This window comes from Mobula hypostoma, chromosome 25 (assembly GCF_963921235.1).
Source record: "Mobula hypostoma chromosome 25, sMobHyp1.1, whole genome shotgun sequence".
In the NCBI taxonomy this organism is placed as follows: Eukaryota; Metazoa; Chordata; class Chondrichthyes; order Myliobatiformes; family Myliobatidae; genus Mobula; species Mobula hypostoma.
Window position 1 is genome coordinate 12,207,929 of NC_086121.1, and position 27,688 is coordinate 12,235,616.

The window sequence follows — 27,688 nt, forward strand, 5'->3', positions numbered from 1 at the left end:
GAGAAACTTCTGAAATGCCCGCTTTGCTGCCACTGCTACTGTGCGATCGAGAATCTTGGGAGGGGAAGGCCTCAAATCCTCAGCTTTGCCTGTTGCTGGGGCCGGGGTCAAAGCGCTCAGCAGAGATGGTGCTTGGTGTCGGAGGCTCGAAGGTTTTGGACGGACTCAAGAGTCGGCTGTGGTCGGGTGCTTCCAGGGTGCTGCATCGGCAAGTTTGTGGCGCTGGAAGCTCATGGCAGGGAGAGTTTTTCTTCCTTCTACCGTCTGTGTGAGATGATAGGACTTTCGAGAGACTTTGAGGCTTTTTTTTTACCATGCCCATGGTCTGTTCTTTATCAAATTACGATATTGCTTTGCACTGTTGTAACTATATATTATAATTATGTGTTTTTTGTCAGTTTTTCAGTCTTGGTTTGTCTTGTTTTCTGTGTTATCATTCAGGAGGAACTGTATATTTTCTTAATGCATGCATTACTAAATGACAATAAAAGAAGACTGTGTGTCCTCATAATCTAATCTAATCTAAATTTTTTATAATCTTGAAACCACAGCAAGGCTAAGCATTTCAGTCCATCAGTTCTAATACATCATTCTGTATAATTAAATAGATTGAGCCTACCCGTAACCTAAATTAATTGGAATATGCTGAATCAGAACACAGGACAGGCTAAAAAGATAGAATGAAAAATTCTGTAACAAAAATATTTTGCTGCCTAATTATTACTAGAATGTGCATGGATGGACATGAACCATGAAATTTAAAACTTAAAATTTAAAACTAGATATTATTCAAAGTTAGAAATCCAATCAAAATGCAAACCTCATACGGTGCAGTCCATCATATTGGAAAAAGGAGGGCAAAAGACCTTTCCAGTGAAATGATTCTCAACTAGCCGAGTAGAGTTAATCAATTTAAGTAACAATTGATCAATTGGGAACTGCATTCCAAATTTCTCACTGACAATTTGAACAATGATGATTTATTAATAATGTTAAGTCGAAACAAAATGATATTAGTTTAAAAGCTGCTAAACTTTGCATATGTTGTTTTGTATATAGATATTGCAACTCTTCAAGAAAAAACATTTGTTTTTGCTGAAGTAAAAACATTACCTGAACCACAGTCTGAAGCTGTTTATTATCCAGAAATTTTATCAAAAATTCCAAATCTTTGTTACGCTTTTCAGCAAGGATGCTCAAATTTTCAACAGCATGGTGTGCATTCTTCATCTTCATCTGAATGAGCGCATACCTGGACATGGCAGCAATGTCATTAGGAGGTTGCCCAAAATTCTCCTGCAGATGTTTTGAGGCATCTTCATACATTTCTGCAGGAAGGAAATATTCCTGTGATTCCAGCATGAGTGATAATAATTTATATCACGCCAGTACATTTAAAATCACCAATCTAATCAAAGATTATCTTGAAAGTTTTAAATCTGATAAAATAGCTTTTAAAAAAACCTACACAAATACTGGAAGTTCTAATTAAGCTTTTGTGATCAATTAGCTGCAATTTGTATACCACTGTATTAGCTTGCTTTAATTTCTTGATCACTTGCACTTTATTCTCAAACCCTACTCCACTACTTGGAGGCCTAATTTAGACTGACCTGAAAATACTGTTACTCATACAGTTTAAGTTATTTTGTGATAATTTTATGGAATAAAAATTTGATTCTTAAGCAAGGGTTTCTTAAGAATGAGCAAAGTTCATGGAAGTCCAAAGTTCTTCTCTCATGATTGGTAAATTTGCAGACAATATGAAAATTGGTGTAGTCATAAATAGCAAAGAAGATTGTCTAACCATACAGAGCAACAACAAAATGCTGGAAGAACTCAACAGATCAGGCAGCATTTATTGAGAGAAATAAACAGTCAACTTTTCCGGCCAAGTAAGCATACAGCAGGACATATAGTAGATCAACTAGAAATTCACTTAGAAAGTTGGGCAGAGCACTGGAAGATGGAATTCAATTCTAACAAATGTGAAGTCAAATTCTGTTAGGATATACAAGGCAAATGGCAGGGCCCTTACCAGCGCTGATGTAAAAACTTCGGGATAAATCCATAAGTTTCATGATGGTGGTGACACAGGCATTGAGTGCAAGAATTTGCATGTCACACTGCAGTTGTACAAAGCATTGGCTAGACTGCTCTTTGGAGCATTGTGTACAGTTCTGGTAGGTACACTACAAGAAGGATGAGGTAACAATACAGTTTAGAAGAAATTCACCAGACAGGTCCTGGATTGGAGGTTTTATTTAAAAGGAGCAATTAGATAGGCTGGGATTATTCTCACTATAATGTAGAAGGCTGCTTGGTGACCTTACAGAGGTTTACAAGTTGATGTGGCTAGTCAGAATTTTGCTAGGTCAGAGGAATCTAGAAACTACAGGACACAGTTTAATGTGAAAGGACAGAAATTTAACGGTGAATTGTGGGATATATTTTTCCTCACACAGAGGGTGGTGAATAGCTGGAACCAGATGGCAGAGATGGCAAAAACTACTAGAATTTTTATTTGGCATTTGGAGGGGTACCTCGATAGGAAAGGCAAGATACACTGTCCAAATGTGGACAAATGGGATTAGTGTAGATAGGCATTATGATCAACATGGGCCAACAGAGTCCATTTCTGTGCAACACATTTCAATGATTCTAATTGTTTTTTTGCCCAGTCTTGGTGTTGGTTTATATAAAAGTGATCCGTATTATCAGTAACATACCTATTATATCCCTATTATAGGAACAGATGTAGGGAAGAAGGAAGAAAAATAGTAACACACATCAAAGTTGCTGGTGAACGCAGCAGGCCAGGCAGCATCTGTAGGAAGAGGTGCAGTCGACGTTTCAGGCCGAGACCCTTCGTCAGGACTAACGAAGGGTCTCGGCCTGAAACGTCGACTGCACCTCTTCCTACAGATGCTGCCTGGCCTGCTGCGTTCACCAGCAACTTTGATGTGTGTTGCTTGAATTTCCAGCATCTGCAGAATTCCTGTTGTTTGCAAGAAAAATAGTAAATTTGTTTGCACCATTAGTGATAAACAGAGAGTTAAGAGGTGGAACATTTCTTAAATGCATTTATTTTAATGCTAGGAGCATTATAAGAAAGGTGGATGAGCTTAAAGCATGGATTGATACCTGGAAGTATGATGTGGTAGCTATTAGTGAAAAATGGTTACAGGAGGGGTGTGATTGGCAACTAAATATTCCTGGATTTAATTGCTTCAGGTGTGATAGAATCAGAGGGACAAGAGGGGGAGGTTGTCAGAGAAAATATTACAGCGGTGCTCTGGCAGGATAGATTAGAGGGCTCGTCTAGGGAGGCTATTGGGTGGAATTGAGGAATGGGAAAGGTGTAGTAACTCTTATGGGGGGTGTGTTATAGACCACCAAATGAAAAGCGAGAATTGGAGGAGCAAATTTGTAAGGAGATAGCAGATATTTGTAGTAAGCACAAGGTTGTGATTGTGGGAGATTTTAATTTTCCACACATAGACTGGGAAGCCCATACTGTAAAAGGGCTGGATGGTTTGGAGTTTGTAAAATGTGTGCAGGATAGTTTTTTGCAGCAATACATAGAGGTGCCAAAGAGAGAAGGGGCAGTGTTGGATCTCCTGTTAGGGAATTAGATAGGTCAGATGACAGAGGTTTGTGTTGGGGAGCACTTCGGTCCAGTGATCACAATGCTATTAGTTTCAATATAATTATGGAGAAGGATAGGTCTGGACCCAAGGTTGAGATTTTTGATTGGAAAGGCTAACTTCGAGGAGATGCAAAAGGATTTAGAAGGAGTGGATTGGGACAATTTGTTTTATGGGAAGAATGTAATAGAGCAATGGAGGTCATTTAAAGGTGAAATTTTGAGAGTACAGAATCTTTATGTTCCTGTTAGGTTAAAAGGAAAGGTTAAAAGTTTGAGAGAGCCATGGTTTTCAAGGGATATTGGAAACTTGGTTCGGAAAAAGAGATATCTACAATAAATATAGGCAGCATGGAGTAAATGAGGTGCTCGAGGAATATAAAGAATGTAAAAAGAATCTTAAGAAAGAAATTAGAAAAGCTAAAAGATACGAGGTTGCTTTGGCAAGTAAGGTGAAAATAAATCACAAGGGTTTCTACGGTTATATTAATAGCAAAAGGATAGTGAGGGATAAAATTGGTCCCTTAGAGAATCAGAGTGGACAGCTATGTGTGGAGCCAAAAGAGATGGGGGGAGATTTTGAACAATTTCTTTTCTTTGGTATTCACTAAGGAGAAGGATATTGAATCGTGTAAGACAAGGGAAACAGGTAGGGAAGTTATGGAAACTATGATGATTAAAGAGGAGGAAGTACTGGAGCTTTTAAGGAATATAAAAGTGGATCAGTCTCTGGGTCCTGACAGGATATTCCTTAGGACCTTGAGGGAAGTTAGTGTGGAAGTAGCAGGGGCTCTGACAGACATATTTCAAATGTCATTAGAAATGGGGATGGTGCCAGAGGATTGGCGTATCGCTTATGTTGTTCCATTGTTTAAAAAGGGGTCTAAGAGTAAACCTAGCAATTATCGGCCTGTGAGTTTGACGTGTGGTGGGTAAATTGTTGGAAAGTATTCTTAGAGATGGTATATATAATTATCTGGACAGACAGGGTCTGATTAGAAACAGTCAACATGGATTTGTGCGGGGAAGGTTATGTTTGACAAATCTTATTGAATTTTTTGAAGACGTTACTAGGAATGTTGAGGGTAAAGCGGTGGATGCTGTCTATATGGACTTCAGTTAGGCCTCTGACAAGGTCCCACACAGAAGGTTGGTTAGGAAGGTTCAATCGTTAGGTATTAATATTGAAATAGTAAAATGGATTCAGCAGTGGCTGGATGGGCGACGCCAGAGAGTAGTGGTGAATAACTGTGTCAGATTGGAGGCCGGTGACTAGTGGTGTGCCTCAGGGATCTGTAGTGGGTCCAATGTTATTTGCCAAATACATTAATGATCTGGATGATGGGGTGGTAAATTGGATAAGTAAGTATACAGATGATACTAAGATAGGTGGAGTTGTGGATAATGAAGTAGGTTTTCAAAGCTTGCAGAGAGATTTAGGCCAGTTAGAAGAGTGGGCTGAAAGATGGCAGATGGAGTTGAATGCTGATAAATGTGAGGTGCTACATTTTGGTAGGACTAATCAAAATAGGACATACATGGTAAATGGTAGGGCATTGAAGAGTGCAGTAGAACAGAGGGATCTAGGAATAATGGTGCATAGTTCCCTGAAGGTGGAATCTCATGTGGATAGGGTGGTGAAGAAAGCTTTTGGTATGTTGGCCTTTATAAATCAGAGCACTGAGTATAGGAGTTGGGATGTAATGTTGAAATTGTACAAGGCATTGGTGAGGCCAAATTTGGAGTATTGTGTACAGTTTTGGTCACCGAATTATAGGAAAGATGTTAACAAAATAGAGAGAGTACAGAGGAGATTTCCTAGAATGATACCTGGGTTTCAACACCTAAGTTACAGAGAAAGGTTGAACAAGTTGGGTCTTTATTCTTTGGAACGTAGAAGGTTGGGTGGGGGGTGCTTGATAGAGGTATTTAAAACTATGAGGGGGATAGATAGAGTTTACGTGGATAGTTTTTTTCCATTGTGAGTGGAGGAGATTCAAACAAGAGGACATGAGTTGAGAGTTAAAGGGCAAAAGTTTAGGGGTAACTTGAGAGGGAACTTCTTTACTCAGAGAGTGGTAGCTGTGTGGAACAAGCTTCCAGCAGAAGTAGTTGAGGCAGGTTCGATGTTGTCATTTAAAGTTAAATTGGACAGCTATATGGACAGGAAAGGAATGGAGGGTTATGGGCTGAGTGCAGGTCGGTGGAATTAAGTGAGAGTAAGAGTTTAGCATGGACTAGAAGGGCTGCGATGGCCTGTTTCCGTGCTGTAATTGTTATATGGTTATATGTTTAACATACACAGAGTCAATTGTTAAGGACAAGGTGATGGAGTACTTGGTGACAAAGGACAAGGTAAGACAAAATGAGCAGGATTTCCTCAAGGGAAAATCCTGCCTGACTAACCTGTTGGAATTATTTCAGGAGATTACAAGTAGGATAAAGGGGATGCAGTGGATGTTGCATACAGTGGCATGCAAAAGTTCGGGCACCCCTGGTCAAAATTTCTGTTACTGTGAATAGCTAAGCGAGTAAAAGATGCGTTCACCAGCAACTTTTACGTGTGTTGCTTGAAATTCCAGCATCTACAGATTTCCTCGTGTTAAAAGATGACCTGATTTCCAAAAGGCATAAAGTTAAAGATGAAACATTTCTTTAATATTTTAAGCAAGATTAGTTTGTTATTTCCATCTTTTACAGTTTCAAAATAACAAAAAAGGAAAAGGGCCCGAAGCAACAGTTTGGGCACCCTCCTGCATGGTCAGTACTTAGTAAACCCCCTTTGGCAAGTATCACAGGTTGAGTCTTTCAATTCTTGTTTGGGAGATTTTCACCCATTCTTCCTTGCAAAAGGATTCTAGTTCTGAGAGATTCTTGGGCTGTCTTGCATGCGCTGCTCTTTTGAAGTCTATCCACAGATTCTCGATGATGTTTAGATCGAGGGACTGTGAGGGCCATGGGAAAACCTTCAGCTTGCGCCTCTTAAGGTAGTCCATTGTGGATTTTGAGGTGTGTTTAGGATCAGTATCCTGTTGTAGAAGCCATCCTCTTTTCATCTTCAGCTTTTTTTTTGCATACAATGTGATGTTTGCTTCCAGAATTTGTTGGTATTTAATTGAATTCATTCTTCCCTCTCCCAGTGAAATGTTCCCCATGCCACTGGCTGCAACACAAGCCCAAAGCATGATCGATCCACCCCCGTGCTTAACAGTCGGAGAGGTGTTCTTTTCATCAAATTCTGCACCCTTTTTTCTCCAAACATACCTTTGCTCATTGCGGCCAAAAAGTTCTATTTTAACTTCATCAATCCACAGGACTTGTTTCCAAAATGCATCAGGTTTGTTTAGATGTTCCTTTGCAAACTTCTGACGCTGAATTTTGTGGTGAGGATGCAGGGAAGGTTTTCTTCTGATGACTCTTCCATGAAGGTCATATTTGTGCAGGTGTTGCTGCACAGTAGAACAGTGCACCACCACTCCAGAATCTGCTAAATCTTCCTGAAGGTCTTTTGCAGTCAAACAGGGGTTTTGATTTGCCTTTCTAGCAATCCTACGAGCAGTTCTCTCGGAAAGTTTTCTTGGTCTTCCAGACCTCAACTTGACCTCCACCGTTCCTGTTAACTGTCATTTCTTAATTACGTTACTAACTGAGGAAACAGCTACCTGAAAATGCTTTGCTATCTTCTTATAGCCTTCTCCTGCTTTGTGGGCATCATTTATTTTAATTTTCAGAGTGCTAGGCAGCTGCTTAGAAGAGCCCATGGCTGCTGATTGTTGGGACAAGGTTTGAGGAGTCAGGGTGTTTATAAAGCTTTGAAATTTGCATCACCTAGTCTTTCCTAACGATGACTATGAACAAACCATAACCCTAACAAGCTAATTAAGGTCTGACACCTTAGTAAAAGTTATCTGAGAGCTCAAATCTCTTGGGGTGCCCAAACTTTTGCATGTTGCTCCTTTCCTTTTTTTCCCCACTCTAAAATTGCACAAAACAAAAATAATACACTAATCTTGCTTAAAATGTTGAAAAGAATGTTTCATCTTTAACTTTATGACTTTTGGAGATCAGTTCATCTTTTCTATTCACTTAACTATTCACGGTAACAGAAGTTTTGACCGGGGTGCCCAAACCTTTACATGCCACTGTATTTGGACTTTCAGAAGGCCTTTGACAAAGTGCCACACATGAGGCTGCTTACCAAGTTAAGAGCCCGTGGTATTACGGGGAGTTACTAAGATGGTTAGAGCATTGGCTGAGGCTTTATAAGGCACTAGTGAGGCCTCACCTTTTGTGTACAGTTTTGGGCTTCACATCTTAGAAGAGATGTGCTAGTATTGGAGAGGGTCCAGAGGAGGTTCACAAGGATGTTTCCAGGAATGAAAGGGTTATCATACGAGGAACATTTGATAGCTCTGGGTCTGTATTCGCTAGAATTTAGAAGGATTGTGGGGGGGGGGGGGTCTCATTGAAACCTTTCGAATGTTGAAAGGACTAGACAGAGTAGATGTGGAAAAGATGTTTCGCATGATGGGAAAGTCTAGGACAAGAGGGCACAGCCTTAGGATAGAGATTCAAAATAGAGATGCAAAGAAATTTCTTTAGCCAGAGGGTGATGAATTTGTGGAAATTGTTGCCACGTGCAGTTGTGGAGGCTAGGTCATTGGGTATGTTTAAGGCAGAGATTGCTAGGTTTTTTATTGGAGGTTACAGGGAGAAAGCCGGGAAATGGGGTTGAGGAAGAGAAAAAAGGATCAGCCATGGTTGAATGGCAGAGCAAACACAATGGGCCAAATGGCCTAATTTTGCTCCTATGTCTTAAGGCCTAACATGTTGGAGGAACTCAGCAGGTCAGGCAGCATCTATGGAAAAGAATAAACAATCCCTATTATCAGTGCCAAAAACAGAGAAAAGAACTTATTACCTTTTGCAATCAATATATCAATGTACATGATGTGCCAGGTTGAATTTTTCCCATTGATCAACAGCAGTGATTGACCAATTGTAGGAAGATTAACATGTTCTTCAGTGAAGATCTTTTCTTTGGCATCTACTATTCCAGTTAAGGCATTAACACAATGATCATACAGCCAGCTACAAATCAGATTTTGAGCTTCATGCTTCAGAGATGAAATTTCTTGCAATGCCAACTCTTGATTTGCCTGTAGGGCTGCTGCAATGTCTTCTACGGCTTCCTATTAGTTAAAGAAAAGCGGACAGGTGGTGGATCTACTATATTCAAAAGCTTAGGAAATTAAAATTATAACAGTTCACATAATTTATATATCAGTGTTAAATGTTGTTGCAACTAACATCAGTACATTAGATTTATAGAAGCAAATTTTCCTCAAGTTCGAAGAAAATTTGATATTAAACCATACAGAGATATTGGGATCTAAAGCTTTGTTAGAGATTGGCTTGATGATACTAAAGGAGGCCAGGAATCAATGTGAAGTTTGCAGAAGGAATTACAGAACATAGGGCCTAAATAGTTGAAACTATGGCCACTAAAAGAGATAACTAAAACTGATATTGTGCAAAAGGCCGTGAATGGAAAAGTGGTAACAGCTTAGAGGGGTGAAAGGGAGGAAGTTGTTGTAGGAGAGGATGGAACACGACCATGAACCTATTTGAAAAACAAGAATGAAAACAGGCATCGTTAAATTAGGAACAAAGTAAAGTCAGCATGCGCAATGCAGATCGATGAATAGGACAGAAATTCATCTACCTCAGGGACTTGTATATTGAGTAGTTTTTAAAACATTATGGGGACTTTTTAAAAACAGCAGATGTAAAACATACACTGTCTTTCATCCACATAACTCATCCTGTAAAATAAAAAGCAATGACCAAGCCTTGTGTCAGTACCTGGTGTACTAATTCATTATTAGCTATTATAGTACATTGAGAATGTACTGCCACAATGTAGGAAGAAAGTGAGAGCAATTAAGCATTCATTTAAAAAATGTTCAAAACTAAATTATGTCCTCCTCAGTTATTTTTGACAAGTGAAAGAACTCAAACAAAGATTTAAAGCAACTGCCAAAATGTCACTCTACTACAGTGCCTCAGCATTCAATCAACATCTTTAACAGGGATATGTTCTTCTTATTCTATCTATATTATATTCTGGGTTTCAAAACATTTTTCATAGCAACTCAGCTATTTTCACCTCACAAAAGGTTTAAATTATCAAGGAATAATTAATGAATAAAGGAGAAATGAATTCAGAGTAATCATGTCCAAACTACAACAGGTGTCACAGTGACATTGTATGTAGTAGAACTGTCAGAGCTCCAGTGACCCAGTTTCAATATTTTGTGTGTGTGCATGCATATTCCCCGTGACTGCATCCCATACTGTTTATCAAAGACTTGCAGGTTGTTAGTTAAATTGGCTACTGCAAATTGGCAAGTAAAGGAAAGCAATAAGGAAAAAAAAAATCAGAGGAAGGGGGCCATTAATGTTATGTATGAGAGTAGATAATAGGGAATAACTGAGGAATGAATTGATGGAATTGCTGCAAAAGCAAGCACAGATTAAATGGTCTGAATGACCTCTTCTTTATAGTAAAAGAAAATGAAGCCAATATACTGACATTTGAAGATCAAAGAATAATACTGAATTATAGAGTGCATGCTGTATCAATTTCAAACAGTCTTAGAGAATAAAGACTGAAATTTTTACTCTCCCTAAAAATTGTGTTAAAGCAGCGATTTGTTTTAATAAACACAGTGCTTTTTTTGTGTTATACAACAAAACCAGGGAATGCAAGCAGCAATCAGGTCAAGCAGCACCAGCGGAGAGGGAAACATGATTTATTTTGGCTCAAGCACTCTTTATCAAAAATGGAAAATGAGAAAATATGGGTGCTTTAAATTGCAGAGGGTGGAGGATGATCGAGAGAATGGCTGTGACAGGGTGCTAACCAAAGTTGTCAAGGTAACATTACAAATAAAGCAGCATCTGGAACCATATGAAACAGAAACAAAAACAATGAAAATATTTCTATCTTCTCTCAACAGAAGACCCCGCATTACAAATTTTGCATTTCTGAAATAGTCTGCATTACAATTTTCCATAACACTCCCCCAGTGCAAGGAGCTTAGAAGGGGCAGAATTTTTTGGTGCAGCCACGAGAGTTTCTTGAAAATATATTTAAATATTCCAGAAGAGGCACTGCATTGCACTAGACCTTGCACATTGGAATGAACCCGGTCAAATAAGAGTAGGGGAGCATTTTGGGAACTGATTTCAACTAAACTTTCTTAAATCTAATTCCAAAAGCTTTCATTAAGTTTATAAATAGGATTGTTAAATTGGGGTAAGGCTAATAGTAAAAGTATTAAACTGGAACTGGCAAAAATAGATTGGAAGCAGCTGTTGGTGGGGGGGTGGGGTGTAAATCCACATTTGATATGCGAAAATTCAGGAACCTTGGATACCAAGAGATATTACAAGCTTAGTCAGAAAGAAAAACAAAGCACATCTAAGGTTTAGAATGCTAAAATTGGACAAAGGAAGCAGGAAGAACCTAAACAAGGAATTAAAGCTAAAAACGACAAGAAGTATAATTGGCAGCTAAGAATTAGGAGAATCTCAAAGTATTTTATGAATAGTCATTTATGAATCCCAAACTGTTTTATGAATATATTAGGAGCAAGAGAGTAACTAGACAAAGGATAGCATACAGTTATCTTCCTCTTCGGTCAAAAAATGTTGTGATTATAATAGCAATGACTCAAACTGAATGCTTGTAGATTCTGAAAATGTTCAGTTATGATAACAGATTACATAATTAAAATTATTTTTGCTGGAGTATGTAATATAGTAAACACGATTTAGATATATTAAATAGCAAATGAAAATGCAAACAAGACAGTAAAGGGTAGTGGGTTAGTCAGAACAAGCACTAATTAATTAATTTGCCCTAAAGAATACTCTCAAAAATATGGTACAAAAGTAATCCTTCCCATCAGATATAAAATGCTATATCCACATGTCAAGAAAAGTATTGTATTTGCCGTATAGATCTCAGGAAACAAAAGCTGTTGTAATTGATCAGGATTATATTCAATAATTACAGCCAATAAAAAATGCAGCTTACCTTTTGCTTATTCAGGACTACATATATGAAAGCACGTCCACATCGTGCACGCACATGAGCTGGGTTTGCCTTTAAAATGGTAGCAAAGTCAAATATTGCTGTTTTCTTCTGATTAAGATGTGCATAACACCGAGCTCTAGTGAGTAATGAGGCTTCATCAACACCCCCTAGAATAATAAATTTGGAATAATTCAGAGCTTCACAAGATCAAATTTTAAAGAACAGTACTTTTTATAAAAAATGTTAGAACACAGACATTACAATCAAGGCCAAAATTTGTTGCTGTCGTGGCTCAGCTTAGAAGATATCATCAAAAAGATTTTGGTGCCAAGCAACCTGTAGATAGAGTATGTTGCTTTTACAGTGCAATTGTGGGAACATGGATATTTAAAGAAATAGAAAAATGTGATTTTTAAAAGTGCAGTAAGTTGCCAGAAGAATATTCTTTCTGCACCACCTTGCAATTTTTAAACATCTACCAAAATGATCACTAAATCTTGGAAGGGAAATCACCAAAGCCCATTCATTTTTTTTGCACTTTGTGTCTATTTCACATGGGTATGTATGAAATGACTTGATTACAATGTATAAGATATAATGATTTGATTACAATATATATTACAAATAATGTAATCATTATTTATTTATAATATAAATAATGAATACATTGCATCTTCTATATACTTCAGAAAGTGCAGGCCAAAGGACCTTTCAAACATTCCTTTTGCAATGGCAATAATTTAGAGGTTTTATCCAAGATGGCGCCGTGTATAGCAGCCATGTTGTGAGCTCTGTACCAACTTTACAGTGTACTGCTAATTTCTGGAACTTTCTTTGCATTTCCTGTTCAAGAAGCTGATAGTCACATCAGCTATGATAGACTGACTCTTCTAACATCGGGAAGATGGCATTTACCCGCAATGTGCCATCTTTTCTACACTGGGAAGCCCTGCTTATGCAATCCACGGAAGGCTCTATTATTACACTGCCACTACCTCAGAAGCGGCGCCAGAGGCAAGGGAGAAGGGCCAGCGTTCTGGTGAGGTTGAGACAGCGTGCTAATCAGCCACCACTCCCCAGCATACTCCTGGCTAATATTCAGTCCCTGGACAATGAGTTGTACAAACTGAGAGCCAGAACCTCCTAACTACGGGAAACAAAAGAATGTAACGGTTTGTGCTTAGTGGAGACCTGGCTGACAGAGGAGATACCGGATCATGCCATCGAGCCCTCTGGGTTCTCCCTGTTCCAGGTGGACAGGTCTAAGAACCTTTCTGGGAAGAATAAAGGAGATGAGGTATGCTTCATGGTCAATAATGACCCCTGGAATGTGCAGGACCTCAAATCCTTTTGTTCCCCAGATCCTTGTTCTGCTGTGTAGATCTTTCTGGCTGCCCAAGGAGTTCATGGCTATTATTATCACAGCTATGAATTTTCTGCCAAAGGCTCATACTGACCTGGCTCTTAAGGAACTGTACGAGACCATCAGCACTCTGGAGACTGTACACCCAGAGGCTGCCAGAGACTTTAAGAGAGCATTGATAGAGTCTCGCCAACATTTTGTTAACACATCCAGGTGAGCACATAGGGAGAAAGCATACTCAACCACTGCTACTCTCCCTTCTGCAATGCTTACAAAGCGCTCCTCCATCCGCTGTTTGGAAAGTTGGATCACTGCTTTATCATGCTTCTGCTGATGTCCAGGCAGAAGCTGAAACAAGACGCAGCCAAAGGTAAAACCATCCACTGTTGGTCCGACCAATCAGTCTCCATGCTATGGGGCTGCTTTGATGACATCAACTGGAATCTCTTTCATGATGAGGATGTCTCCAAGCTCATCGATGGGGTCATGAGCTTAATCCAGAAGTGCATTGAGGATGTGTCCCCGCAAAATAGGTCAGGGTCTATCCAAACCATGTAAGCACTTACCATGTAAGATAGAGCTTGCATTGCTGTTAACCAACAGGAACTCAAGAAATGCAGCTACGATCTACACAAAGTCATCAAGACAGTGAAATGACAATACAAGGACAATCCAAACACAACTTTCCACCAACAACACACGCAGTTTATGGCAAGGTCTGCACACCATTGCAGACTTCAAAACTAAGTGCAGTGGTGCTCCCAACATCACTGCCTCTCTCCCCGATGAGCTAAATCATTTTAACGCTTGGTTCGATATTGCCGACAATGAGCCCCCAACGAGAGCTGCCGAAACGACCTGCACCTTGGTCATCTCTGATGCTGAAGTACGCAGGCATTTCCAACAAGTGGACAGTCGCAAGGCTATGGGACCGTACAGCACCCCAGGGCGGGTACTCAAGATCTGTGCGGCACAACTGGCAGGTGTGTTTACAGACATTTTTAATCTCTCCCTCAACCGGTGCAGGGTGGCCTCCTGCTTCAAAATACCCACCATTGACCCTGTACCTAAAAAGACCAAGGTAACATGTCTGAACAACTGGCATCCTGTCACACTCACCTCAATAATAAGCAAATGCTGTGAGAGGCTGGTCAAGGACTACATCTGCAGCATGCTACCACCCACACTGGACCCCTTACAATTCACCTACCGACACAACCGATCGACAGTTGACACAATAGCCACAGCGTCATTACACATCCAGAGAAGAAGGATGCTTACGTGAGAATGCTGTTCTTGGAATACAGTTCAGCATTCAACACCATAATTCTCTCCAGGCTTGACAAGAAGCTCAGAGACCTCAGCCTTCAGCCTGCCTTGTGCAGCTGGATTCTGGACTTCCTGTCAGATCGCCAGCAGGTGGTAAGAGTGGGTTCCCTCACCTTCGTCTCTCTGACCCTCAACACAGGTGCCCCTCAAGGCTGTGTCCTAAGCCCCCTCCTTTACTCTCTGTATACCCATGATGGTGTCGCCACCCACAGCTCCAATTTGCTAATTAAATTTGTTGACAATACTACATTGATTGGTCTCATCTCAAATAATAATGAGGCAGCTGGCAGAGAAGAGGTCATCACCCTGACACAGTGGTGTTAAGAAACAAACTCTCACTTAATGCCGCAAGAAAAAGTGAGCTGGTTGTGGACTACAGGAGGAATGGAGACAGGCTAACCCCTATTGACCAATGGATCTGGGGTTGAGAGGGTGAACAGCTTTAAATTCCTTGGCATACACATCACCGAGGATCGCATGTGATCTGGACATACCAGCTGTGCGGCAAGAAAAACACAACAGTGCCTCTTTAGCCTCAGACAGTTGAAGAAGTTTAGTACGAGTCCCCAAATCCTAAGGACTTTCTACATGGGCACAATTGAGAGCATCCTGACTGGCTGCATCACTGCTTGGTATGGGAACTGTACTTCTCTCAATCGCAGGACTGCATAGAGGGATGTGGACAGCCAGCATATCTGTAGATGTGATCTTCCCTCTATCCAGGATGTTACAGAGACAGGTGCGTAAAAAAGGCCCGAAGGATCAGTGGGGACCCGAGTCACCCCAACCACAAACTGTTCCAGCTGCTACCATCTGGGAAATGGTACCGCAACATAAAAGCCAGGACCAACAGACTCCAGGACAGGTTCTCCTACCAGGCCATCAGACTGATTTATTCACGCTGATACAACTGTTTGTCCTGGTGTATATAGTATTTATTACAAATTACTATAAATTGCACATTGCACATTTAGAGGAGATGTAACGTAAAGATTTTTACTCATGTGAAGGATGTAGTAAAGTCAATTCAATTCAATCTGTAAACAGGATGTAGTGATTGAATCTTCAGTTCCATTTTGTTTTCCCTCAATTTTTTCCCTATTTATTGCTGTTCATAAAAGTATATGGAGTTAATTCAAAAGTTCAAAAGAGAGGTACAGTATAAAACAAGACACTAAGGTTTTCACTTCTAATGTTATATTGGATAACTAATTAGCAGTAAATTTTGAACCCATGTTACCTGGTAAAGCTTTTAAGGTGATGTAGCATTCTAAATGCAACTTCTATTGTTAATTATCAAAAAAAAACCACTATGAGATAGGATACCCAGAATGCCTCATGACCATGCTTTTATGACCAAATACATTTAGCATATTCCTGAATGGCAACATATAAATCTTCATTTTAGCCACTCAGAATCCATCATAAATATAATATAAATAATCATATACTTAAACTAACATTATGTTCAAGCCTACAGCTATACAAAATTTAGAATCTTGTATTTCCATAATTAAATGTGGTTAATTTATTAGTGTTTAAACACATATAGGACAGCTGAGATGCATTTCAGAAAACCAAACACATTTCTCTCATTAGCCAGCTGTTAAAAATTACTCAAATTTAAACAAAGCCATAATCACTGGCATTGGCAGATAGGAGAACAATTCCATTTCCATAATATTGGCTTCCGTTTTGTTTTGATTAAATGCTTTCAATTCAAATGCTATGTACAGCTAGCAATTAGACTGTGACCTAGTCACAAAAAAAAATCTGTGATTTATTGCTCTGATTAAAACAATAAGGATAGTGACCCAATTATTCTCACACTTCCCAGGCTAGTCCCTCACCTTCCATAAATGTGAACTCATCCAAATTTTGCTCTCCATGTCCTGACATATTCACCCATGATCCCTGTGTTCAGTGACCAGAAACACTCCCCATCTGTCAATGCCTTAATCTTTATGTAATTATCCTCATGTTCAAAACTCTCTACAGCCTGACTCAACCTTCCCCAATCCAAACCTCTCAAACTTATCCCCAAGCCCTTTAACACTCTTTATGTCCAGCCTCTAATGCATTCCTACCTCCTTTAGTCCACCCTCACCAACTGTTCTCAGACTTCTGGTTCCCTACTCTCTTCTTCATACTGATTAGAATAGATTAAAACTCAATTTACTAGATCTATTTCCAGCTAAAATTCAATATCAGATTGTTATCCAATATGGGAAGTGTCCCAGCCCCCATGGGACACCTCATTTTACAACATAAATGATTGATCAAACAGCATGACAAGGTTAGCATTCAATACCTTCAGCCCCTCAAAACTAATCAATAAGCTTGAAGACCTTAGCCTCACTACCTCCTCGTGCAACTGGATCCTCAATTTCCTCATTTGCAGACCCCAGTCAGTTTGGATTGGCAACAATATCTCCTTTACAACTTCCAACAGCACAAGTGCACCATAAGGCTGCGTGCTATGCCCCTGCTGTAGTCGCTTCATACTTGTGACTGAGGCTAAGTGCAGCTCAGAACTCAAATTTAAGTTTGCTGATGACACCACTATCGTTGGCTGAATCACAGGTGGTGACAAATCAGTATATACAGTGCCTATAAAAAGTATTCACCCGCCCTTGTAAGTTTCAAAGATCGAATTTAATATCAGAGAGATGTATACAATACATATCCTGAAATGCTTTTGCTTCGCAAACATCCACGAAAACATGTGTGCCCCAAAGAATAAAAGACAGTTAAATGTGAGAACCCCAAAGTTCCCCCCAGCTCCCCCCTCCGGTGCGTAAGCGGCAGCAAGCAACGATGCCCCTTCCCCCACCAGCAAAAAAAAACCGCATCGATACCGTCACCGAGCCCAAGCGTGTGCTAAGCAATAGCAAAGGCACAGACCAAAGTTACCCCAGAGGCTTCGTATTTCATCTAACATTCGACAAACCACAGGTTCTCTCTCTCCCTGGCAAGGGAGAGTGAGGTGTCCCACATTTTCACAGTGAGCGGGAGACATAACAACAACTCACTGATTTAGGATGTTAAAAGTCCGTTTCGTTGCTTTTTTCAAGCTCTGTGTGCGAAGATCGCAAAGATCTTGGGTCTTAGGGCTCACAGCTAAAGATTTTCCGGCCTCCTCGATGACACACGAGTCTCCTGCCACGACACCGACCCTCATTCCGCCTGTCTCCAGAGCCCCGAGATCTTAGGCTTCCGAACATGATCGAGATTCTCAGGCCAAACCCTTGGCATGTCGAATAACGGCCAGACAGGGAACCCTGAGAACGGTTTCCGTGTTTTATTGTTTTACAACACTGAATCACAATAATTTGGCTTTTTTGACATTGATCAACAGAAAAGACTCAAGTCAAAGTGAAAACAAATTTCTACAAATTAGTCTAAATTTATTACAGTTATTAAACACAAAATAATTGCATAAATATTCACCGCCTTCAAGTCAGTATTTAGTAGATGCACCTTTGGCAGCAATTACAGCCTTTAGTCTGTGTGGATAGGTCTCTACCAGCTTTGCACATCTGCACACTGCAATTTTTCCCCCATTCTTCTTTACAAACTGCTCAAGCTCTGTCCGACTGCATGGAGATCATGAATGAACAGCCCTTTTCAAGTCCAGCCACAAATTCTCAACTGGATTGGCCACACCAGGACATTAAATTTGTTGCTTTTAAGCCATTCCTGTGTAACTCTGGCTTTATGCTTAGGGTCACTATCTTGCTGGAAAACAAATCTTCTCCCAAGTCACAGTTCTCTTGCAGACTATGTCAAGTTTTCTTTCAGGATTTCCCGGCATTTTGCTGCATTCATTTTACCCTCTACCTTCACAAGCCCTCCAGGGCCTGCTGCAGTGAAGCATCCCCATAGCATGATGCAGCTGCTACCATACTTCACCATAGGGATGGTGTGTTTTTTGATAATGTGCGGTGTTTGGCTTGTGCCAAACATAGCGTTTAGCCTGATAGCCAAATATCTCAATTTTGGTTTCATCAGACCATTGAATTTTCTTCCAATTGATCAGAGTTCCCCACATGCCTTCTGGTAAATTCTAGCCAAGAACTCATGAGGTTTTTTTCCCCCAACAGTGCTTTTTCTTTCCCACTCCCCCATAAAGCAGAGACTGTTGAATGCACCATCTCTCCCATCTCAGCCACTGAAGCTTGTAATTCCTCCAGATTCATCATAGGTCTTTTGGTGGCCTCCCTCACTAGTCCCCTTATTGCACAGTCACTCAGTTTTTGAGGACTGCCTGCTCTAGGCAAATTTATAGCTCTGCCATATTCTTTCCACTGCTTATGACTGACTTAACTGTACTCCAAGGGGTATTCAGTGACTTGGAATTTTTCTTGTATCCATCTCGTGACTCGTGCTTTTCAATAACCTTTTCACAGAGTTGTCTGGAGTGTTCTTTTGTCTTCCTGGTTTAGTTTTTGCCAGGATACTGACTCACCAACAGTTGGACCTTACAAGAATGCAGGTGTATTTTTACTACAATCAATTGAAACACTTTGACTGCACTCAGGTCTCCAAAAACAGATCTCCATTTAACTAATTATGTGACTTCTAAAACCAATTGGCTGAACCTGTGATGATTTGGTGTATCACACTAAAGGGGGTGAATATTTATGCAATCAATTATTTTGTGTTTTATATTTGTAATTAATTTAGATCACTTTGTAGTGATCAATTTTCACTTTGACACAAAAGAGTCTTTTTCTGTTGATCAGTGTAAAAAAAGCCAAATTAAATCCACTGAGATTCAATGTTCTGAAACAAACTTACAAGGAGTTGAATACTTTATATAGGCACTGTAGGAGAGAGATTGAAAATCCCTCTGTGACTCCCTTATCCGCATGTCCATCCCCACTGATCTCCCACCCGGCACTTATCCCTGTAAGCGTAAGTGTGTCCTTACACCTCATCCCTTGCAACCATTCAGGGCCCCAAACAGTCCTTCCAGGTGAGACAACACTTCACTTGTGAGTCTGTTGGGGTCATCTATTGTATCCGGTGCTCCCAGTGCCGCCTCCTCTACATCGATGAAACCCGACGCAGATTGGGGGACTGCTTCGTCGAGCACCTCCACTCCGTCCACCACAACAGACAGAATCTCCCAGTAGCCACTCACTTCAACTCTGCTTCCCATTCCCATTCAGATATGTCCATACATGGTCTCCTCTACTGCCATGATGAGGCTACTCAGGTTGGAGGAGCAACACCTCATATAGCATCTAGGTAGTCTCCAGCCCCTTGGTGTGAACATAGAATTCTCCAACTTCCGGTAATTCCCTCCCCCTCCCTTCCTCTATCCCTATTTCACTCTACCCCCCTCCCCCAGCTCCCTCATGGTTCTGCCTCCTTCTTCTACTACCCATTGTTTTCAGGGCTATGACATCAATGCTTCCCCTCCCCCACCCCTTTGTCTTTCAAATTACTGGTCTTTCAACTGAAGCTACAAGCATTCTTCAAATCCTTCACCATCTTTCATTCTTCAGTCCTGACAAAGGGTTCTGGCCCGAAACATCCACTCATCGTTTCTAACTGATGCTGCCCGACCTGCTGAGTTCATTCAGCGTACTGAAAGTGTTGCTTTGATCACAGCATCTGCAGATTATTTTGTGTTTAAGATTGAAAATCTGGCAGAGTGGTGCCACAACAACCTTTCACTCAATGTCAGCAAGACAAAAGAGCTGATTCTTGACTTCAAGGAGGATAAATCTGGAGGTCCATGAGCCTTGTCCTCATCAAGAGATAAGAGGTGAAGAGGGTCAGTAGCTTTGAATTCATTGGTGTTATCCTGATTGATAAATTACAGAATCTGGGCCTCTATATCTTCCTCTACAATTGGATCCTCGACTTCCTAACCGGAAGACCATAATCTGTGAGGATTAGTGATATTTCTTCTCGCTGATGATCAACACTGGTGCACCTCAGGTGTGTGTGTTTGGCCCACTGCTCTCCTCTCTATACCCATGACTGTATGGCTAGGCATAGCTCAAATACCATCTTATAGATTTGCTTATGATACAACCATTGTTGGTAGAATCTCAGATGGAGATGAGAGGGTGCACAGGAGCGAGATATACCAACTAGTAGAGTGGTGTCACAGCAACAACCTTGCACTTAATGTCAATGAGACAAAAGAGCTGATCGTGGACTTTGGGAAGGGCAAGGAGAAGGAACACATACTAATCCTCATAGTAGGATCAGAAGTTGAGAGAATGAGTAGTTTCAAGTTCCTGGGTGTCAAGATCTCTGAGGACCTAACCTGGTCCCAACACATCAATGCAGCTATAAAGAAGACAAGACAGCGACTATACTTCATTAGGAGTTTGAACAGATTTAGTATGTCAACAAAAACACTCAAAAACTTCTATAGATGCACTCTGACAGGCTGCATCATTGTCTGGTATGGGAGTGGCTGCACAGGACCGAAAGAAGCTGCAGAGGGTCGAAATTTAGTCGGGTCCATCTTGGGTACTAGCCTATAAAGTACCCAGGGCATCCTCAAGGAGCGGTGTCTCAGAAAGGTAGCGTCCATTATTAAGGACCCCCAGCACCCAGGGCATGCCTTTTTCTCACTGTTACCATAAGGAAGTGGGTACAGAAGCCTGAAGGAACACTCAGCGATTCAGGAACAGCTTCTGATCCCTAAATGGACATTGAACCCATGAACACTACCTCACTTTAATATATATTATTTGTTTTTGCACGATTTTTAAATCTATTCAATATACATATACTGTAACTGATTTACTTACTTTTACATTTTTTCTTCTATATTATGTATTGTATTGAACTGCCGCTGAGTTAACAAATTTCACGGCATATGCTAGTGATAATAAACCTGATTCTGATCATCATTTCAGAGGGTCTGTCTTGAAAAAAAGCATGTCAGTATCTCTACTTTCTTATAAGTTTGTGAAGATTTGGTACGTGATCTAAAATTTTGGCAAACATCTACAGATGTGTGGTGGAGAATATATTGACTGGCTGCATCATGGCCTGGTATGGAAAAGACTATAAAAATTAGTGGATATAGCCCAGTCCATCACAGGTGAAGCCATCCCCACCCACCACTGAGCACATCTACACAGCATGCTATTATGGGAAATCAGCATCCATCATCAAGGACCCTCACATTCCAAGTCATGCTCTCTTCTCACCGATGCCATCCTAAAGGTACAGGAGCCTCAGGATCCATACCGCCAGGTTCAAGGTATTACCCCTCAATCATCAGGCTCTTGAACCAGAGGGGACAAATTCACTTAGCTCATCACTGAACTGTTCCCACAATGTATGGACTCACTTTCACGGACTCTCCATCTCCTGCTTTTGGTATTTATTGGTTATTTATTTATTTATTATTATTATTAGGTTTTCTCCCCCCCTTTTTTTTTTAAAAGCACTTTTGTTGTTGCCTGCCCTGTTGGGTGCGGTCCTTCATTAATTCTATTGAGTTTCTTGCATTTACTGTGACTACCCACAAGAAAATGAATCTCAGGGTTGTATATAGTGACATACATGCCTCTTGATAATAATTTTACTTTGAACTTTATTTTGATGCCACTACTGCCCATTAATGTACATCTTAGCTGTTTAAAATCCAGTCTGCTATTGCTGATAATGTCGAATTGCTTATCCACAGCCCAATGGAACAGTCTGTAATTCACTAATTGTAGTTCAACCAGCTGCATTCAACCACCCACTTTAGAGCTCTTATGTAATTTGTATTCATTTTGCTCAGAACATATTTTGTACTTCTAACCATGCAAGACAACTAGAAGGCTCTGCTAAATGTGCATATTACTTAATACCTACAAATTTCAGCTCAAACATGTTAATATGTGTTTAATACAAAAAGTCAGAGAGCAAGAAAGAGAGCAGCTGCAGGGGCCCTTGAAGATCCCACGCCCTCTCAATAACCCCTCTTATAATTTTCTAAGGGTTTGAATGTATTCAATGTCTAAACATTAACAGTTCTCTGGGGAACAAAATTATGAAAATTTAAACCACTGAAATTTCTCCTCTTCATGGTCCTGGATGGCGTGTCAATCATTCTGTGACACTGTGTTCTAGTTCTCTACTTTCCATTTCAGAGAAATCAATTCTCAACATCTGTCCTATCAATCCTTCTGTTTCAATGAGACTATTTTTTTATTCTCTAAATGCCACAAGAATAAGCTAATCTTACTTAATTTCTCTTTATTGCACAACTCTTTGATCCATGGAATAAATCTAGTCAAACTATATTGACAATCATTAATGAGTATAGGTTAATAGAGAGCCAAATTGAACATAATGCTCCAGTGCAGACATACTGTCAACTGCAGTAAGACTTCCTTCATTTTGTAATCCAGAACTCTTCCATGAAGGCCAACATACAATTTTCTTCCATAACTCTTCACTGTACCATGTTAACCTTCTGTATTCCATTAACCTGGAAACACAGATCCCCCTGTAAATCAACATTTACCCATTCCTTATCACTTGCAAAATATTTCAAAGTCTTACCAACATTCTTGCATACTACATTCCCACGTCATTGTTGGACAGGGAATTCCAGAGACAGGAAGATAACAATACAATTTCATATCAGTCTATGTTTTGGGTTGGAAATCAGGTGGCAGAGCTTCCATACCCTTGCTGCTCTTGGTGCTACAGGATCAAGGGTTTAGAGATGCTGACTAAATAGTTCCTATAAAAGAAACTATCTCAGCCTAGACATTGCCTGGAACACTTCTGCAGACAAGACTTACTTGGTTTATTTTAATTTCCAAACAGCATAATGGCAGAATACTATTCTCTTCATTTGCAGTGAATAAAATATACTGAGTCAAAAGAAACACTGAATTAGCAGAGAAGCAGAAATCTACAGAACATTACAGGCCCTTTGGCCCACAATGTTGTGCCGACCATGTAACCTACTCTAGAAACTGCCTAGAATTTCCCTGCCACATGAGTCTTCTTGGATCCCATGCCTAATCACTTTCTGAATAAGCCTCTCATGGGGAACTTTAACAAATGCCTTACTGAAATCCATATACTCTAATCTACTGTTCTACCTTCAAAGTGTTTTGTTAAATCCTCAAAGAACTCAATCAGGTTTGTAAGGCATGACATGTCCTTGACAAAGCCATGCTGACATTTTGTGTATCTTGCTTGAATATCCAGCATCTGCAGACTTTCTCGTTTGTGACCAATGAATTTAAAGTTGCTGGCCCTCTCCACCTGATTCTCCTGATGAACACCTGGCTCATGGGCCTCCGGTTTCCTCCTGCTAAAGTCATAATTATCTCCGTGGTCTCACTGACATTAAGTAAGAGGTTGTTGCTGTGGTACAAGTCAGCTAGATTTTCACTCTCTCTCTTATATGCTGATTCATCACCACTTTTGATTCGGTCAATGCCAGTGTTCAAAAGAACTTAAAATTCTAAACTTAGAGGAAAAAAAAAGAGAACAGCAGCATATTTCTTAACCCTGAGGAAGTACGCTTCCAGAATCTAAATCAGGTTTATTAGCACTGACATACTGTATGTTGCGAAATTTGTTTTGTGGCAACAGTACAGTGTAATACAAAAAATGCTATAAATTACAGTAATATATACAAAATCAATAAATGCAAAAAAAGAGCAAAATAGTGACGTACTGTTCATGGGTTGACGAACCATTCAGAGATCTAATGGCGAAGGAGAAGCTGTGCCGAAAACATTGGGTGAGTGTGTGTCCCCGGGCTCCTGTACCTCCTCATTAATGATAGCAATGAGAAGTGGGTATATCCTGTAAGATGAGGGTCTTTCATGATGGAGGTCGTCTTCTTGAGGCATCAGCTTTTGAAAAGGTCTTCGATGGTGGGGAGGCTAGTCGTCATGATGGAGCTGGTTGAATTTACCAAATTTTTCTGATCCTGTGCATTGGCACTTCCAAACCGGATGATGACACAACCAATCAGAATATTTCCCATGGTCTATCTGTAGAAACCTGACAGTCTTTGGTAAACTCAAAATATAGTCATTGAGAGTGCTTTCTTCATAGTTGCATCAATATGTTGGCCCAGAGTAGGTCTTCAGAGAGGTTGACATACAGAAATTGAAGTAGCTTACCCTATCCAATGCTGACCCCTCGATCAGAACTGCAGTGTGTTCTTCTGATTTCCCTTTCCTGAAGCCCACGCTCAATTCCTTCATCTTACTTACGTTGAATGCAAGGTTGTTCTTGCGACACCTCTCAACCAGCAGATCTATCTTACTCCTGCACACCTCCATGTCACCATCTGAAATTCTGGTCAACAACAGTTGTGTCATCAGTGAACTTATAGATGATATTTGAGCTATGCCTAGCCACATAGTCATGACTGCAGAGTAACTACAGCCGTCGGCTAAGGACACATCATTAAGGTGCACCTATGCTGATTGTTAGCAAGAAGATATTATTTCTGATCTTCACTGACTGTGGCCTCCCAATGAGGAAGTCAAAGATCCAGTTGTATTGGCAGGAACAAGTATTAAAGCTTGTTCATTAACATTGAGAAAATGATGGTGTTAAACAACAACTTGATATACATTGGTCCAGCTGGTCCAAGGTCAGTGGAGAGCCAGGGAGATTGCATCCACAGTAGACTTGTTGTAGCAAGAGGCAAATTGCAGTAGGTCCAGGTCCTTGGTTAGGCAGGAATTAATTCCAGACATAACCAACCTCTCAAAACACTTCATCACTGTAGATGTAAATGTAACTGGGTGATAATTATTCAGACTGCTTATCCTGATCCTCTTTGGTACCAGTATGACTGATGCCCTTTTGAAGCAGATGGGAACCACTGACTTGAGTAGTGAGAGATTGAAGATCTCCATGAGTTGATTGGAATAGATTGTCAGTGCCTGCCAGGCACTCCTTTGGGTCCTGACACCTGGCGAGGGTTCACCCTCATGAAAGATGTACTGACTTCGATCTCTGAAAATGTTATCTCAGGGTTGTCAGATGCTGGAGGGATTTGCATGGATATAGTTTAATTCTCCCTTTCAAAGCACGTAGAAAAGGAGTCCAGCTCATTTGGGGAATGAAGAATTACAACTATTTGCAAAGTTAGGTTTCACTTTAAAAGAAGTAATAGCTTGCAAATCCTGTCATAGCTGATATGCATCCAATAACAAGGTTGAGTTTCTATAAAAAGGATGATAAAAATCAAGAATTCCAATCCCACTCACCAGCTAGAGGCTGTGAAAAATGAAAATGAAAACTCAAATCAATAACTCTTGGTTAGCTTTAAACAATTCAATCTTGAACCAACTGAACAGTGGTTAATCAAGAAGATGAATGATCACTTCAGGGCTAATGTTCTCAAAATGCATCATTTTACAATGACCAAGATTAAATAAATAGCACAAATGCTATCCTTTCAAGTAGGCTACCAAATAAACTACTCAATAAGGACGCAACAGTTATTGGATTGGTTAAACTACATGCAATTTGGATCCTTAAGTTTCCACTCTTCTTTAAAATTCATTTTGGATCAATGAATTTTTGTCCCCAATGCCACACACTGGCTCCCACCTTTCTTGCATTGTTATTTGGCTATTACTCAACATTTTTTCTTTTTCAAATAAAACATGCAACTGCCACTAACCTGATATTATGATAGCCAAGGACAGATAGGCCACTGCTTCCTTTACATATGTGTCACCTTCTTTACTTTGTAGGATTGACATGGCAATGGAATAACAATGCTGCTGCAGTAGGTCTCGATCTTCTGCTTTAAAGATGTCCATTATGGGCAGAAGACAGGAAGTATCTCCAATCTCAATAATTTTCTTTATTAGCTACAAGAAGAAAATAAACACTGAGACATTATCGTGAACAATTCATACTTCACCAAAACAACACCTACAGGATCATTTTAAGAATATCACTGAAGTATCAGGCTAGCCCCAGTGTCTAGGATTTATTTTATCCCATTATTTTATTTTATACCTTGTCCACTAATCAAATCTTTACTTTATTGAATTAGTGAAAAAACAAGAGAAAGGACATTGTTTTTCCTGTCTGAACTATTCATCTACTTGAAGATCTTAATACACATGCAAATAACCCATAAAGCTATTTACAATTTCACATTTAGCCTCAAGAGTTCATATCCCATCCCAATTAGCAGAAGGATAGAATTTAAAAAATCCTAGTTTATGACTGACATCAACTACTCTAAAAACTGAAGCTTCATTACAAGTAAACTGTTTTGTACCTTTTGCTTTCAACAATACCCATCCAAATCCTCCTCAAATGGGTAATTTCTGGGGCTGTTCAAGGTCATGTGTGTTGATTTGAAGTTTTAGATACAGGTTGTGAAATGACAAGACCATAGATATCATTCCACAGGAGATCCACCATGTTTCTGTCAGTGATGGGGCATTTCAATTACAACAAAATATTGGATAGGCTGAATATAGTTTTCTCTGAGAAGCTAAGAGAACCGGGGAGGGGGCGGGGGGAGGGCGGCAGGGAAGAACTTGATTGAAGTACACAAAATTATAAAGGGCATCAATAGGTTCAAAGGTGATTTTTTTAAAAAAAATGTCTGTAACCAAAGGGTAAAGGTTTAAGTAGCATTCTTAGAGGAGAATTGGAGGAAGGAACTTTTCACCTACAGGGAAGCTGGAATCTGGAATGCACGGAGCTGCTAGTGGGGATAAGTGCATTCACATTTTAATAAAAAAAAATTAGACTAGCATTTGAAGCATCATGCACAAAAGACTCCCTGCTGAGGACTGAAAAATTGGATTATTATAGATAGGTACTTGATTATTGCTGCAATGATGCAGTCGCGGGGTTAAAAAAAAATCAGCAGACTGTAACAAAGGAATGGACAGTGTTTTCAGTTTGAACAATCATTTGTTACATGAAAGCATGGTTAATGATCCATTAAGTTCTCTAAAAATGTCAAGAAAATATAAGACCAATTACAGCAGACTTGAAAGACTAAAACTCCCAGTAATGATTGATTGATCATAGAATTAGGAATCAAGATCTGTTTTGCGAAGCCATAGATGGCAGTTAAATTACAAAATAGAACCAACTACAGACTGAAATTGACCTTAACCGGATAAAAGGAACCCGGCCAAAAAGCAACATCCTCTCATTATCACCGTTCTCCAATTGTTTACTATTGGAACTCAAATGCTCAAAGAGCTAACAAAATGAAATGTTATGACAGCAACCATCTGTTTGTAGGGAGATA

The 27,688-nt window shown here is 40.0% G+C and overlaps 1 protein-coding gene and 1 long non-coding RNA gene across 3 annotated transcripts in view; one reads left to right on the top strand and one right to left on the bottom strand.

Moving 5' to 3' along the window:
- The window catches only part of LOC134337792 (uncharacterized), a 129,733-nt gene that overhangs the window by 62,234 nt on the left and 39,811 nt on the right, over nt 1-27,688 (top strand). The gene's annotated exons all lie outside the window — the stretch shown is intronic.
- The window catches only part of ttc34 (tetratricopeptide repeat domain 34), an 81,176-nt gene that overhangs the window by 18,563 nt on the left and 34,925 nt on the right, over nt 1-27,688 (bottom strand). For both annotated transcript variants that reach the window (XR_010016068.1, XM_063033033.1), the window contains exons 4-7: nt 26,084-26,276; nt 11,751-11,917; nt 8,568-8,838; nt 1,114-1,328 (exon numbers count right to left, since the gene is read on the bottom strand). Coding sequence is in view for 1 of the 2 variants with exons in the window: in XM_063033033.1 (XP_062889103.1) it covers nt 1,114-1,328; nt 8,568-8,838; nt 11,751-11,917; nt 26,084-26,276 (846 nt within the window). In the remaining variant the exon portion in view is untranslated. The remainder of the gene's footprint in view (nt 1-1,113; nt 1,329-8,567; nt 8,839-11,750; nt 11,918-26,083; nt 26,277-27,688) is intronic.